Raw genomic sequence first — 15,720 nt, 5'->3', positions numbered from 1 at the left:
CCAGTCTTTATCTATCTATCTATTTATCTATTCACTCATCCATCCATCATATACCATATGTACTTTTTAATAATTCATCTCTATCTCTAGCTATATGGGAAATGGAGTCAAATTATACATGTGAATTTTGACTCATATTCATTCATAAACACTCAAAATTGCTCAGGATGAATTAATTGATTGGGAATAGGAAAATGATGTGAAATTACAAATAGTATTTAATAAACAATAACTTATTTTACATTGTTATCTTTTACCAATGAAAATCAACCTAATAAGCATATGAACTGGGAAGGGACCATAGCAAGCTCTGAATTGATCTAAGATTAACAAAGAAAATTTGGAGTTTTGTGGTTATTGTTGTTGCTGGTGGTATACATGCACATGTGCAAGTTTTGGCTAACCCCAGCACAGTCCTAGGAGACAGCCAAAGACATATAGTATATATACATTGGACAAATAAAGTCTCCCTTACACTTCTCTGAGACTTGCTTATGTATTGACAAGTTTCTGGGACACTGTAACTTAAAGTTCACAAGAAAATTATAGCAGCATTAAATGCAAAACATATAGATGAAGATATACAGGAAAAAAATAGATACTACCTAGATATCTAGATACTACTAAAGAAAGCTAAATGGAGATATTACTGGAGAGGAAAAGACTAAAAAATGTAAATAATATATTCAAATATATTTTAAGTTATGATTCATATTGGATATGGATCCCATAGTTTCTATTTATACTGCAGGAAAAAAAAAATAAGACAATCAGGCACTGTGTCAGAAAATATAAATTGCTCAAAATCTTTAAAAACTTTCTAAAAAAAATCACAATATTTTAAAGGAACTATCCTACAATTAAATTAATTAAAAAATAAATTTACCTAATTCTGAAAAAAATTTAAAAATAAATACTTTCTAAATATGCTTTGTGGAATAAGAAATGTGTTGATAAAAAGTGGGTATGATTATTTTTCTGGATGTTTTCTCTTTTTAAAACAACTCTCATGTCTGATAGTTATGAGTAATTCTAAGGATTGGTAATCTATGAGATGTGTGTAACACAGGGAGTTCAACCTGGTGCTGTGTGACAATCTAGAGGTGTGGGATTGGGTGGGGGGTGGGAAGGAGGTTCAAGAGGGAGGGAATGTATATATACATATGGCTGATTCACATTGTTGTAAGGCAGAAACCAGCTCAACATTGTAAAGCAATTATCCTCCAATTAACATGTATACTTGTGGCTGAGTCATTTTGATATATGGCAAAACCAATACAATATTGTAAAGTTGAAAAAAAAAAAAAAATGAAGCCAATCCCCAAACCAGGGCCCATTTCTTACTGTGATCTTCTCCTCCTGGGCAGTAAAAGCTTCCTCAAAGTCATCATGCTTCTGACGAAGGGCTTCTACACTGCCCAGGGAATTTCCGAGGTCCTCGTTTTCCAGGAAGGCCTGTAGAAGACAGAAAGATACATCCCAGCTGTGCCTCACCAGTGAGAATCATTCCCTTTGGAATATCTCTGAGAAAAGGAATAAGAAAGGAGGTGAGGGGGATGGAAAGCAAGATGGGAATTAACACAAGGTAGGAGAGGAGATAGAGATTAACCTCAAAGAGCAGAACCTCAGCTTCAAAGTTCCCTTCCCAACCTTCTCATCCAAATTTATCACCTTCATCTCAGTGTGTGAACCAACCAATCTAAGCATGATTCTGTGTTCTCAAATCCTCAAGAGGACCACTCAACTCCACCAGAAAATCTCTGGTTAGCCCTGCCTCACTCATCACATTTTTCTTTCACCGATCCCTTAACAATTGGATATTCATTTTGCCGCATGTTCAGAGAAGTTTAAAACCTCTGTGATTTGTATTTAAATATTTTTCCTGTGCATTTATCCATGAGGGAATTTCAAGAGCCTTACAGAGAGGGTCAATCTTTTCTCTTCCTTGCGGCTCACCCTCTAGTTCCCAGGTGAACTGAAGTGGTGGTGAGGATGCTGATAGTAGTGAATGAGGAGCAGGAGAAATGGCTTCTGGATACTCGCTGAGCCCCTGTCTTACCTCTTGTCGGCTCATCCAACTGTCTACTTGCTCACTGTCACGGTAGAAGAGGTGCAGGTTCAAGCACTGCTCATACTGCTGCCAACGCTTCTCCCACAGCTCCAGCAGAGCCGCCCAGTGGTAGGTAAGTAATGACATCTTTGGAAAGGAAGAGGCAAAAGACCAGGAAGATATTAAATGAATTTATTTTATCCTACTGTCACTGAGCATCTAATACATGCAAGGCCCTTTGAAGGAAAAAAATGAATAGAAAAACAGGCTTTTCTCTTAAGGCTCCTCAGTTCAGTTCAGTTCAGTCGCTCAGTCATGTCCAACTCTTGGTGACCCCTTGAATTTCAGCACACCAGGCCTCCCTGTCCATCACTACAACTAAGTAAGTCCCTATAGTATAGAAAAAATGGGAGAAATACCATAATAGAGACATACCACACTTACTATGTACAAATAAGGAAGAAAAGATTAATTGATTCAAAGACACAGGGAGTAGAAGTATAGAAACTATTGTATCAAACCAAGATTTAAAGGGCAGAGAGGTAGAGATGAGGATTGTAGGAGGACACAATACCACAAGTAAGTAATTATTCCAGGTAATCATTAGATTATACGAAGTGCTCCAGAGAAAACTGCAGTGTCTAAAAAAAGTGGACATTTCATGAAATTCAAGTTCACAGGGCACTTAAATGATCAGATTGAGAAGTTTGCCTTCTATTTCAAATGCAAATGAGAACCATCAAGGAAAAGGGGACATTCTCAAACTCATGAAAGCCTTTGTTTCTGCCCAAGCATCTGTCCAAGAAACCCCAGCTTATTAAAACTGCTGTGTTAATTCCATAAAAAAGATGGTACAAATTCTCAGAATTCAGGATAACAGGTACATTTCAAGGTTTTAGAGTTCCACTCTTCCTTTGGCAGAAAATTGTTAAAAATAAAAATTCATATTATAATTTTCCCAAAGGATTCTTGATGAGTTGAAAATATAGAGATCTCAGTCATCATATAGTGCTGGTGGCTGTGCTTGGAAGCTAATGAGATGCAGAGAACCTGCAAATCCTATTTCAATTATCATCCCAGAAATTCCTATGACTCTATGACTAGAGCAAATGTCTCAGGGATCAGGAGGTTTAGGTAAGCCCTTGGGATTTAGAAGATGATGATGATGGCAGTGTGTAAAGCTTTCCTGTTGCTTAAGGAAGATTTCAGAAACACAGATATAGGAAAATCAGTCTGATTTGAGGTTGTACAGAGGAGAGAAGGAAAGGAACCATGCACCAGGAACCATGCTAGACACCTTAGGGAACCCAAAGATGAAAAAGGAGTAGTCCTTAAAAAATCCACCATCTAGAGACTAGCATGGGAAAGTGACACAACAGAGCACATGTGACAAGGCAATTTGGCATGGAGGTTTCTTGGCTCAAATGGTAAAGACTCTGCCTGCACTGTAGTAGACCTGGTTTCAATCCCCAGGTAGGGAACTGGAGAAGGGAATGGCTACCCACTCCAGTATTCTTGCCTAGAGAATTACATGGACAGAGGAGCCTGGCAGGCTACAGTCCATGGGGTCACAAAGAGTTAGACACAACTGAGTAACTAATGCTTTCACTTTCAAGTGATGAAATTAGTTAGATCGACTAAGGTCTCAGAGATGAGGAAGCACACATCAAGTTCGGAAAATTTCAAAAGCCTCACTCTAGCTAAAGCAACATATGAACGAAGCAATGTGAAATCTGGATCTATGTTAAATATTTATATGTCTTCTGTCCTCTTTCTATTCAGAGATTGTCAATCAGTAAGAGATTAAGTGAAGGTTATGTATCAAACTTTCACAAATTCTGTTAAACTGGATTACCTTTTCTAGAACTTCATCAGATGCTTCATGATTGGCATCCAGCAGAGCTTGACCAGTCTCATTAGCAGTTTGAAATCGGTCATCATAAGAGTCAATCTCATGCTGTGACCACAAGACAAAAAAGTGTTAAAATGAAGCAGGAAACCTTATGGTATTGTTGTCAACTCTCTCTTCCTCCTACTGGGGAGGACTTCCTCTTTACCTTATGCTGCTGATGCCTGTCCAGTAGGGCTTCCCCACCAGCCACATCTATGGGCAGCTCATCAGCATTGATCAGAGCAGTCTTTTCCTCCATCCAACCTGACAGCTCATCATAGTCGGATAAGAACCGCTGGTACCTGGGGAAAAGGTAAAGGAAAAGACAGAAAGGAGGAACCAGATGCAAATGGACGTTGAACAAATAGTCAGAGTTGGGTTGGGCTAAGATGTACAACATGCTTTTTGCATTAAACCTACCCCTTCATTCCTCTCATGTACTTCCCTATTCCTTTAGCAATGCTGGCTTTAAATCCTTCACTCTAGATTGTATATTCCTAGGGTGAATGAGTCTTTGTGTGATGAAGCACTTGGGCATGACATCTTCAATATCACAGTCACACTCCAGAAACACTTGAAGTAAAGTACTATTTAGTAAAGTACTATGAGACCAATAAATAATCACATAACATAAACAACAGGAAGCACCTTATAATAAGGGGCAGCTAGAGTTAGGATTAGGAGCCCTCGTGTATTTTAGTTCACTCTTCACCATATCAGTGAAGACAAAAGTCACCAAAAAAATTACCTGTTCAAAAAAATCATAGCCTCACCATTTCATTTTCAATCATATCAATATGATAAAGACTATTTTCTGGTGATTTAACAACTAATCATAAAAATTAAGTACAGAAATGATATTCAATTTTTTTTATATAAGCTGACCTACATTCAGGAAATAATTCTAGACTTATTTTCTATTCTTCAGCTTGGAAATTAATTCCAATTCCTTAGCTAGGGCCAGGATTTTGACATGTTTCTTCAAATACTTTTTCAGCTTCATGGGCCACTTCATAGCTTCTTACAACTATACAAACAGAGGAAGACAGAAAGGGTATAGGTGAAAGAAAATGTCATTCTGAGGATTATATCATCCTGCAAAGGACTTCTGGAAAATTAAAATTTCTTTTGTCTCTACTGAGCAGGCAGGAGGGCTGGGTCATTCACTATTTTATTCCTTTTACTCTTTTATTTCTGTTTTAATATTGCACTTTGACCCTGTAGAGGTAGTTAACATAATAGAGAAGGCTTTCTCACCCATAAGAAGCCTGCAGCTTTTCATATCTGCTGGTAGCCAAGTTGCGAATATGTTCCCAGTTGGAGACCAGATCCTCTTTCATCTGCTGGATTTCAGCTGCATCTGAAGGATGGGAAAGCTTCAACTTGTCTGCTTTGGCACATAACTCCTTCACCTTTGGGATGAAAAAGAAACCTAGGGTGTGAAGGTGGGTCAACAGTATGGTGCTAGATGGTGACTTTATAGTACACACATATGTCTAATGATAATGCTGTACATCTGAAACTTACTATATAATTTTAGAAAAAGGAAAAAAAGAAACTTAGTGGGAAATCCAAGTATTCTGATCCTCCTGACAAAGTTTTATGGGAGGGATGTAACATAATAATTATATGAGTAATAACATATTAGTGCATTTATATGGCTATATCTATATTAATATATTCATGTAACTATATTAACAATAATAACTTACTGACTGCTTTTTGTCTCTTGTTGTGCTAAGCATGTCACATGCATTTTGTTGTTTTATAGTCTCCATTTAATAAGACTATGAGGCAGAAACCATTCTTGTTCCCCTTGTATGTGAAAACTGAGAGGCTAAGTATTTTATCTGCCCGAGGTCATTCAATAAATCATTATCAGAAGCAATATTTAGACATATATCTGTCCTTCATTACCCTCTATATTGTTTTCATAAACATTACCATAGGAATCAGAGAGATACTTCTGCTAGCGAAAATTTTTGCCAAGAAAATTCCAGTAATGCCAGGCCAGTGTGAGCACAATTCCTGAAGAGCAGGGTTACTAGGGAAAATTCCATGTTACCATTAGTCCTTCCACTATATTTGTCTAAGATGAGATTTCATTATCATTATTCATTAAGTCATGGTATTTTATCACTCATAATTAGAAAACAAAAAAATCAAAAGGTAAAAATGAGGAAGGAAAAAAGAAGTAGACTGGTGAAATATTTTTCAGAAACTGGACCGAGGGATAGAACTATGATTAAAGCATAGTAACTAGGGATCTTCTTGTGGGCTGACTCCACTGTAAAAGCTGAGGAGTAATTAGTTTAAGTTATGGTTAAAGTTGTGAGGGTAAGAAGTAAGAATGGGAGGCAGTCAAGAATATAGGCTTACTCCAAGTTCTAGAGTGACTATGCCTACTGTAGGTATAGGAATCGAGGTCTTTCAGCTTCCAGAAGAAAACCCAAAGGTGGGTTGAGTAGAGTGTTTTAGTGTCTATGTTTATTATAAAAGGAGAAGAAGAAATTTTCTCCCTTTTCTACTGAGTAAAGGACAAAAAAAAACAAGGTTCATCTCCAACAAGAGAAGGTGTGGTTAGGCAGGAAACCATTCATGAAGCTATCTATTTTGGTTTTAAATTATGAAATATATTACAAAAAGCATAAGCATATATATAATATATATGTGTGTATTTAAATACAAATAATTTAAACAAAATACTAGATATCCAAAAATCATGTACAAGTTATAAACTAGAATAAAGAGGTATATTCAGGTGGCACAAAATTTCTCTTTCATTGAAATAATGAATTTACTGTGTTCTATGGAGACAAGTTGGAGAAGGCAATGGCACCCCACTCCAGTACTCTTGCCCGGAGAATCCCATGGACAGAGGAGCCTGGTAGGCTACAGTCCATGGGGTCGCTAAGAGTCAGGCATGACTGAGCGACTTCACTTGCACTTTTCACTTCCATGCATTGGAGAAGGAAATGGCAACCCACTCCAGTATTCTTGCCTAGAGAATCCCAGGGACAGAGGAGCCTGTTGGGCTGCCTTCTATGGGGTCGCACAGAGTTGGACATGACTGACGCAACTTAGCAGCAGTAGCAGCAGCAGCATGGAGACAAGTGGATATGGAAATGGCAACCCACTCCAGTATTCTTGCCTGGAAAATCCCATGGACAGAGGAGCCTGGTGGGCTACAGTCCATAGGATCACAAAGAGATGGACACGACTGAGCGACTTCACTTACTTATGGAGACAAGATGAACGTCAGATGGCTCTTTTAACTCAAGGATGTTAGCTCTTTCTCCCACAGGCTTACCTTGTCATTCATGACTGCAAGGCTCCTCTCAAGTGTCTTGTGACTGTGAAACAGTGCCTCAGAGCTCACAAGGTCTTTGCCATAGTCCTCAGATGTGACTTGAGCCTCCTTCTCCTCAATCCACTGGATGGCTTCAGTCACATCCCTGCCAGACAACCCCATGAGCTCCAGCAAAGGAAGAAGGCAGGCATTCCAGGGCAAACAGCACCCAGCAGGACCAGCCTCATTCACCTGTCAGAAATTATCCTATCTTCCCACACACTAGCAAAAAATAGCATAAAGAATTCCTGTTTTGGGGCTTCCCTGGTGATCCATTGGTTAAGAATTCACCTGCCAATGCAGGGGATGTAGGTTCAATCCCTGGTCTGGGAAGATCCCACATGCAGAGACAGCTAGGCCCGTGAACCAAAACTACTGAAGTTCATACACCTAGAGTCTGCACTTCACAAGAGAAGCCACCACAATGAGAATCCCGCCCACCACACTGAAGAGTAAACCCTGGCTCATCTCAGCTAGAGAAAGCCCGCCCACAACAACCAAGACCCAGTACAGCCGAAAATAGAATAAATGCACAAAGATTTTTAAAAAGAGTTCCTACTTTTATGGTTTCCATCGAGATGTAGAGACCTGGGCATCCTGTCAACTGAACCTCCAGATATACTTCTGGGTTAGCTCTTCACAAATGTCCTTCTTCCCAACCTCACCCTCCATTCTCTTTCTGCTTTTGCCCCTGCAGAACTTCCATCACTAATTCACTAGTGCTAATTTTATTACTTTAAGCTCCATTTAACACACTTGGCTATTGACTGGATCACAATTTTAACCACTGTGTTCCTTGTTGTTTTAAGGGCAAGAACATAATTTTCTTTGATTCAAGGCATTGGCCACTAATTGCTAACAGTAGACAAAGGCTAACCCAAATACCCAGCCTGGTGCTATTGCAGTTTCCTACAATTCAGTGGCCAGATTCCTACCTTTTGAATCTCTGGAGGTCTGCAGCACTGGACAGCATTTTCCGTCGTTGGAGAGCCAGACCATGGAGACGTTCCCAGGCTGCATTCACCTCCTTCTGCTTTGACTGAATTGAGGACAGCTCAGGATGCTTTTCCTGTGGGAGTAAGTCAGTGTTGGACTAATGCAGAAAAGACTTAAAAACTTCTTATTTCACACTTTGCCCTAAGCAGAGGATAGCCATTTAGCCAGATACCACACTTCACCTTAGCCCTGGTCCCTTTTACTTGATCCACATCACCAAAATCTAGAAAACCAAACTAACAGATGTTGTATCTTCTGTCCATAGCTCAAGACTAGTCTACTAATATAGGTTGCCCAACCTCATTATTTTCAGAACTCCATCATGTTGATGGCTGCTAGCTTCCCTCAAGACCCTGGAAACCAAGGAAGAGAAAATTCCTTTCATGAAGTCTGACTTAATTTTTCAGATCTCGAGTACTATGAGTTTTGGCTCTTTTGGGGCCCTGACACCTTGAGAATATAGTTGGAGCTATTTTCCTCTTCCAAGAACTAGATAAACTAGCAGATAAATTTAATTTTGTAGTTCATACAGTTTCACAGACTATCTGAAGCAATGAGATTTATGTTTATCAGATAAAGCTAGCTAGTATCAGCCCATTTAGATACTTGGCAATTTTGAGTAGTTGCCATATACCAGGTCTCCCGACCCCTCCTATCCCTGTTTATTCCTATTTCCATTTCTGTTTTGCAGCCTCTTCAGACAGAATTTTCTTCTCCTTCCTTCTTTACAAGTAGAAATAATATTTTATAAGCCCCAGTACTTAGGCCTCAAGAAGTCTTTCAGCTTCTGTTCTTACCTTCTTGGAACATATAAAAAGTATGATCTACTGAAAGATGAGAGAGCATATGGAGAAAGCCTGCACTATCCTTGCCAAATCCTTAGACATGGGAGGAAGGTTGTATTAGATCCTGTACACCAACTGAGTCACTGCATAACTGCAGTTACTTAAGAATATCAGGTGAGATTGGGAGAATGGCCCAGCTGAGCAGCTGACTCAGTGAATCTGACTCATTTAACCATGGAAAAATAAAATGTTTTATGTTTTAAGTTTTGTAGTGGTTTGGTAGATAGTAACAGATAACATATTCAAAAGCAGAGACATTACTTTGCCAAGAAAGGTCCGTTTAGTCAAGGCTATGGCTTTTCCTGTGGTCATGTATGGATGTGAGAGTTGGACTGTGAAGAAGGCTGAGCACCGAAGAATTGATGCTTTTGAACTGTGGTGTTGGAGAAGACTCTTGAGAGTCCCTTGGACTGCAAGGAGATCCAACCAGTCCATTCTGAAGGAGATCAGCCCTGGGATTTCTTTGGAAGGACTGATGCTAAAGCTGAAACTCCAGTACTTTGGCCACCTCATGCAAAGAGTTGACTCATTGGAAAAGACTCTGATGCTGGGAGGGATTGGGGTTAGGAGGAGAAGGGGATGACAGAGGATGAGATGGCTGGATGGCATCACTGACTCGATGGATGTGAGTGTGAGTGAACTCCGGGAGTTGGTGATGGACAGGGAGGCCTGGGGTGCTGCAGTTCATGGGGTCGCAAAGAGTCAGACACGACTGAGTGACTGAACTCAACTGAACTGATAACTAAAAAAAAAAAAAAAAAAAAAAAATCTGCACAATAAGAAAAATGCAGTCATGTTAGAGGGAGAAATTTAGAGACTGTTGGAAATGAGGCCTGGAAAAAAGTAAGAAATAGTTTATTTTCCCTACTCTAGTACCTATTAATCCTGAAATTTTGATTCTATTTACACATAAATATCATTCCCATTATATAGCTGCAGTGATAATAAAACTTTAAATGGAAAACATGATAGCCAACTATTGCAGTTTCTGTTCAATTCCTTCACATACATATAAAATCAGACTGACTTCCCAGTTCTTACATATGTAAGGGTATTTAGTCACACACTGAGTATTTGTATGCTCAGAAATTAAAAGCTTATTTAAGCACTTTCTTAAGTAAATGAAGGTAAATCTGCCTCTTTTTCCCTTCCCCTCAAAGCACAGAAAAATTTGTTTAATGATATCATATATATTATGAGAAGCCACAATTATTTTATATTATTTGCCACTTTGGTGCTTCATAAACATGAAAAATTGATGTACTGCACAGTGCAAGAGTAACCTCATTGTGGACTGAATTTCTTTACATAAACCCATGTACACTCACTCACTCACACCTCTATTTCTGTAGACTGGCAAGGGATGAATTCAGAAACGAGAGAAAGCTACTCTGGGCATGTTACTCCAGGGACAGGCATACCTCTGTTTTCTCACAATGCCCTATATATCTTTCTTGTCCCTTCTACAAATGGCCAGGCAATCTTCCTGAAGATCAGAACCCTTTCCCTGGATTGGCTCTGTTATTCCCCACCTCACCTCTGCACACTCATTGGCATATCGGTTCACTTCATTCACTCTCTCCTTTCGAACTTGCATATCTACTAGGAACTCTTCAAACTTCTTATGCAGAACCTCTGTGCGCTCCCAGTCCTCACCCAGCTCCACTGATGTCACCAGAGCGTCCTGTAGACACAGAAAGGTCTATTAGGTCACCAGCAAATATTTAGAGATTCCTGCAGTTCAAATGCCCAAAACCCTTGTTTACATTTACATTCCCAGGAAAACTCAGAAGGAGATACTGGTGAAACCTGGGATAACCCCTTCAAGAAAGTCAGAGCAAGGGCATATTTCCTGAGGTGGCACTGTGACTCAGGGGACAGTGGTCTTTGGGGTAATTCTTTGGGAAGACCAGGGACATTGTCAGAAAATGCCCCTGGAAGAACCCTTTTGTGGTTTGGAACATGAAAAGTAAATCCATCCTGGTTCTGCTCGATTCAACATCCTGAGTTTTTACAAAAGTATTGTACCGAATGCTTGCCTGTGTAAATTTTCAGTCCTAACCATAGGGTTATTCTTCAAGTAATAGGAGATAGAAACCTCTCTAGTTATAGGTACTAAGAGACAAAGGATTAAGGGAAAAACTGGCAATTCTCTCAGTTGGAACCAGAGTAGGATTGAAAACCTGGAAGGAGTGAAGGCTCATGGAAGGTAGAAGGGGGGCAATCCTAGATGATCTTTCAGCACACATTTTTTTTTGTATGTCTTGCCTTCTTCATGTTCAGATTCATACATTTAGACTTATCCTCCTATAATGTTGCCTACTTCCAGAATACCTCTAAATCTTTGCTAACATTCCTCTTTCTTCCAAGGAACTAAGCCCAGGAACAGATACCCTGACTTCTTTACAAAAAGTGAAAGTGAAAGTTGCTCAGTTGTGTTGCATGTTGCTTCTTGTGACCCCATGGACTGTAGCCTGCCAGGCTCCTCTGTCTGTGGGATTATCCAGACAAGAATACTGGAGTGGTAGCCATCCCCTGCTCCAGGGGATCTTCCCAACCCAGGGATGGAACCCAGGTCTCCCGCATTGCAGGCAGATTTTTACCATCTGAGCCACCAGAGAAGTCTGCATTAAATTGCTATGGGATGTCTGGGCCAGAGGGATGGAAAATCCTATATACAGGCTGTTTGGTGCTATACCTTGTCTCCAATCCACTCCAAGATGTCAGCACACTCCTGGAAGTACTGTTGGAGTTTCAGGGCCCGCAGCAGCAGGGCACCCTTCTCCCGGGTCAGCTCCAGCAGCAGGTCCCACAGGCGGTTCAGTTCCTCCAGAAGGCCCTTTGGGAGAAGTAAAAGCACTCAGGCACGTTACCTGCTGTGGAGCAGCAGTTATAGACTCAGAGACCTGTGCAGAGAGGGATCCGGATAAAAATCCCTCATCCCATTAACTCATGCATTAATTGCTCAAAAATATTTAAAAGAGGATAGGGCATGTATGGGAATAACCATTAAACCATATGATTACCTGTGGCTGATTCATGTTGATATATGGCAAAACCAATACAATATTGTAAAGTTAAAAAAAAAAAAACCATATGATCTTCCATAAAGAAAAATAAATAATAACATTTGGGTGTTTTAGAGGATGAAATGATTACAAATGATAAGACAGGATGAAATAAAAATTCATTTAAAAACAGGTGCTCATTTGAATTTTACCTTTAGGGATAGAATTTTGATAGGCAGAAGATACAGAGACGGTGTTCAAAGTACTGACAAAGGCACAGAAAAAGTTAGCATGGACTGTCTGTCAGAAGGGATAAGAGCTACAAGTTTTTCTGACTTACAAAGGAAATAGGATCACCAAAGCAATAACAGAACTTGAGACTATATAGTTGAGGGCTCTAATGCTAGGTTAGCTTAGAAGACCAGGTTTTACATATATTGTAAAATTAAAGGTATAATTTATGTTGTGTCTTCAAGAATCTTCTATTTTCCAACTACTTCATGGTTCTAAGGTAACATGTAGCACATAAATCACATTTATCTATGGATCCTGCAGTGCTACAGGATTACTATAATCTCAGAAATTCTGATAGATGTGAAGATGTTTCAGATATTTCTCAACTATTTTAATTAATGTAAGGGACTGATTTTTGTGCAATTTTACCAAATCATTTTTACTTAATAACAGGTAAATTTTGAGTTATTCTTGTTACAGAATCTTTTTTCTAATAAGGTTTATTCTTGTTAAAGTCTGTATCGCCTGACTATGTTTTGTTGATAGTAAAAGGAACTAGAATTTGTATGCTACATATGGAAATATAAGCCCCAACTTATAAATATGTAACACACACTTCCCTTGACAATTTTAGAAACAGTTAAACAGTAAAAAAAATTTCACTTAATACAAAAAGAACCTGAACTGACGCTATCAACCCAAACATTTTAGGGGAATATATGAATTAACTCAGAAAAAAAGCTGATAAATTAATAATGGATTCCACGGTGGTGGTGCTCTTTGATCTTCAGGGTTCAAGGGTTTGGGGAGCTACAATAGGAGCCACAGCATGTGAGCTCTGAGGAGAAAGGCATAATAGACAAAGGGAGAAAGATTTCAGAGAAGATTCAAAGAAACAGCATCCCTTGTTTAGAGAGTTTAAGCACCAAGGACTCTGAGCTTAGAAGAATTAGTCAGAAAGGACATTTGGGAAAGCCAATTCATCTGGGTTGAGGCGGGTTTGATCTTGAGCCACCCCATCCTGTGACGGCATAAGGAGGAAGGTGACATTATTCAATGAGAGCTTTGCGCCATAGCTCTTCTCCCCACTCCTAGGAACACTAGCATATCCCATCATTTTTTCCTTCCACAATCCAAGTAAAATATAAGAGGCAGAACCATGGTTCCAAGTCAGTTGTATCGAGGTGTGTACACCTGTTGTAATCAATGAAAACTCTGATAACCTAATCAACAATTAGAAGCATCTCTCACAGAGCCCTACCATATATTTACCTTGGTGTCCTCATGGGCAAAATGCCCCTCAGGAAATCGAGTTTCCCTGGTTTCTTCCAGATCAGGAAGGACCCTTGATTTTGCTTGCACCTCTGCTTCAAAGAATTCATGCTTCTGATATTTCCCCTGAAGATTAGAAATCAGAGTTTATGGCTTAATGGAGCCTGGTCTCCTGGACCATAAAAGAGTTCTTTTATTCCTCTGCTTTCTTGCAGGCAGAACTACCAGTTTCCCAGCATAGATGAAACGATAACCTATGATCATAGCTGCTGCTACTGCTACTGCTAAGTTGCTTCAGTCGTGTCCGACTCTGTGCAACCCCATAGACGGCAGCCCACCAGGCTCCCCTGTACCTGGGATTCTCCAGGCAAGAACACTGGAGTGGGTTGCCATTGCCTAGAGGAGTCCTATTCTAAAAGAAGTTGTTGTGGCAGAATCAATGCATATAGGTTTTTAAAGATTCCCAGACCCAATGTCCTGGACCGCAGAAGAAGGTCTTTTCAGTCCTTATTGCCTTTGGGAAATTCCCAATAAATATTATGTTAAAGTCTTAATTGCCTTCTGTGGAAATGAAATAATGTAACACAGAATTTTTCCTTTTAAGAAAAGAGGAAGTAAATCCTACTGAAAGTACTGAACAATGAGGAAAATTATCATGACAACAGTGGCCTTTATTTTAACTGGGAAGTTTTTGCATGCTAAATTATGCTCTTGTTGTCATATATAGATTGATTCATTTAGTAGGTAACACTTTGTTCTTGTTCTAGGTGCTTCCTTTCTGATATCCATTGTGCATTTTAGGCATACAAGCCTTTCTTCTGATCCTTACTATGCCTTATTCTGTAATACAAGTAGTAGGGGGAGATTTCACCAAACCTCTCTATCTGAGATCTCTCATTTGAACTTAACAAGAGTCATAAACAGCCAACTGGGAAAAACCCTGGTTAAATCATATCTTTCTGAGGAGAGCAAAAAGAAGTTAGTTCAGAAGTACTGATGCTCTTTACTTCAATTCCATCCTTAATGTCATAAATATTGAAATTTCATAGTGCATCATAAATTCTTTGAATTCTCAGTGTTTTGCCCATGGTGTAAGTTAAGAGCAATATTACATTTATAAAGGATGATGCTGGGAGGGATTGGGGGCAGGAGGAGAAGGGGACGACAGAGGATGAGATGGCTGGATGGCATCACTGACTCGATGGACGTGAGTCTCAGTGAACTCCAGGGGTTGGTAATGGACAGGGAGGCCTGGTGTGCTGCAATTCATGGGGTCGCAAAGAGTCGGACACGACTGAGCGACTGATCTGATCTGATCTAATCTAGAATGAGTTTCCTGTGTAAATAAGATATTGAGGCTTAAGGAGTTGAAAACATGGACTATTTAGAGACAGAATTACCGTTCCCAAAGTCTAATCTTCTATTACAGCATCCCTCTAGAGTTTACCAGATGCACACCTACATTATAAAAATGTTTCCCTCCCTAGAGATTTTAGAGTCTACTCTGGGGAAGTCAGTGAAACTGAAGAACCTGTATGTTTGTTGGGTCTTCATAGCTTTTATCAGTTGCAATCTTGATTTTCTCCATGATCCATTTCTCATGGTCATCAACATCTCGTATGAAAACCTGGTAGTGATAGGAATCTTCAAGTTTCTGACCCCTCTCAGCAACCCGTTCCTTGAACCTCTGGTACCGACTCAACACCTCCTGACGCCTCTCCTGGATCTCTTCTGCTGTTTCCAGCACCTTTGGCCCATCACTCTCCATAGCCTGTAAGTTAAAAAGTTTACTTATTGCTGGTTCTCAAGTCTCTAGTATACTGTTTGTTTGTTTGTTTTCCCCTCTCTGTCTCTAATATTCTGTCTTTTTAAATGTCTCAAGGCATTTACTCATGTTGGACTTAGGTTCAGATATCTTTATACCTATAAAAGTCTCTTTTTAGAAAGGCTGTGGTACATTTATATAATTTTAACCACATGCAGCTACAACTTAGGCTAATAATTCTTGGTCATTCAGAATACTTTTCCAACTTTTCACATAAACATCTGCCCATATTAATAAACTTAATTAACAG

General features: G+C 39.5%; 1 protein-coding gene across 1 annotated transcript in view; it reads right to left on the bottom strand.

Annotated features, from left to right (window-relative positions):
* Positions 1 to 15,413, bottom strand: part of SPTA1 (spectrin alpha, erythrocytic 1) — an 87,204-nt gene extending 71,791 nt beyond the window's left edge. Inside the window, exons 1-11 of the mRNA XM_044944161.2 lie at positions 15,177 to 15,413; positions 13,646 to 13,771; positions 11,830 to 11,970; positions 10,669 to 10,815; positions 8,226 to 8,359; positions 7,252 to 7,396; positions 5,199 to 5,353; positions 4,108 to 4,243; positions 3,906 to 4,007; positions 2,060 to 2,197; positions 1,345 to 1,455 (exon numbers count right to left, since the gene is read on the bottom strand). Of these exons, the coding sequence (XP_044800096.2) occupies positions 1,345 to 1,455; positions 2,060 to 2,197; positions 3,906 to 4,007; positions 4,108 to 4,243; positions 5,199 to 5,353; positions 7,252 to 7,396; positions 8,226 to 8,359; positions 10,669 to 10,815; positions 11,830 to 11,970; positions 13,646 to 13,771; positions 15,177 to 15,413 (1,572 nt within the window). The remainder of the gene's footprint in view (positions 1 to 1,344; positions 1,456 to 2,059; positions 2,198 to 3,905; positions 4,008 to 4,107; positions 4,244 to 5,198; positions 5,354 to 7,251; positions 7,397 to 8,225; positions 8,360 to 10,668; positions 10,816 to 11,829; positions 11,971 to 13,645; positions 13,772 to 15,176) is intronic.
* Positions 15,414 to 15,720: the final 307 nt, after the last annotated feature.

The sequence above is a fragment of the Bubalus bubalis genome, chromosome 6 (assembly GCF_019923935.1).
Source record: "Bubalus bubalis isolate 160015118507 breed Murrah chromosome 6, NDDB_SH_1, whole genome shotgun sequence".
NCBI lineage: Eukaryota > Metazoa > Chordata > Mammalia > Artiodactyla > Bovidae > Bubalus > Bubalus bubalis.
The sequence above is the reverse complement of the archived record's forward strand: the minus strand, read 5'-3'. Positions and strand labels throughout refer to the sequence as shown.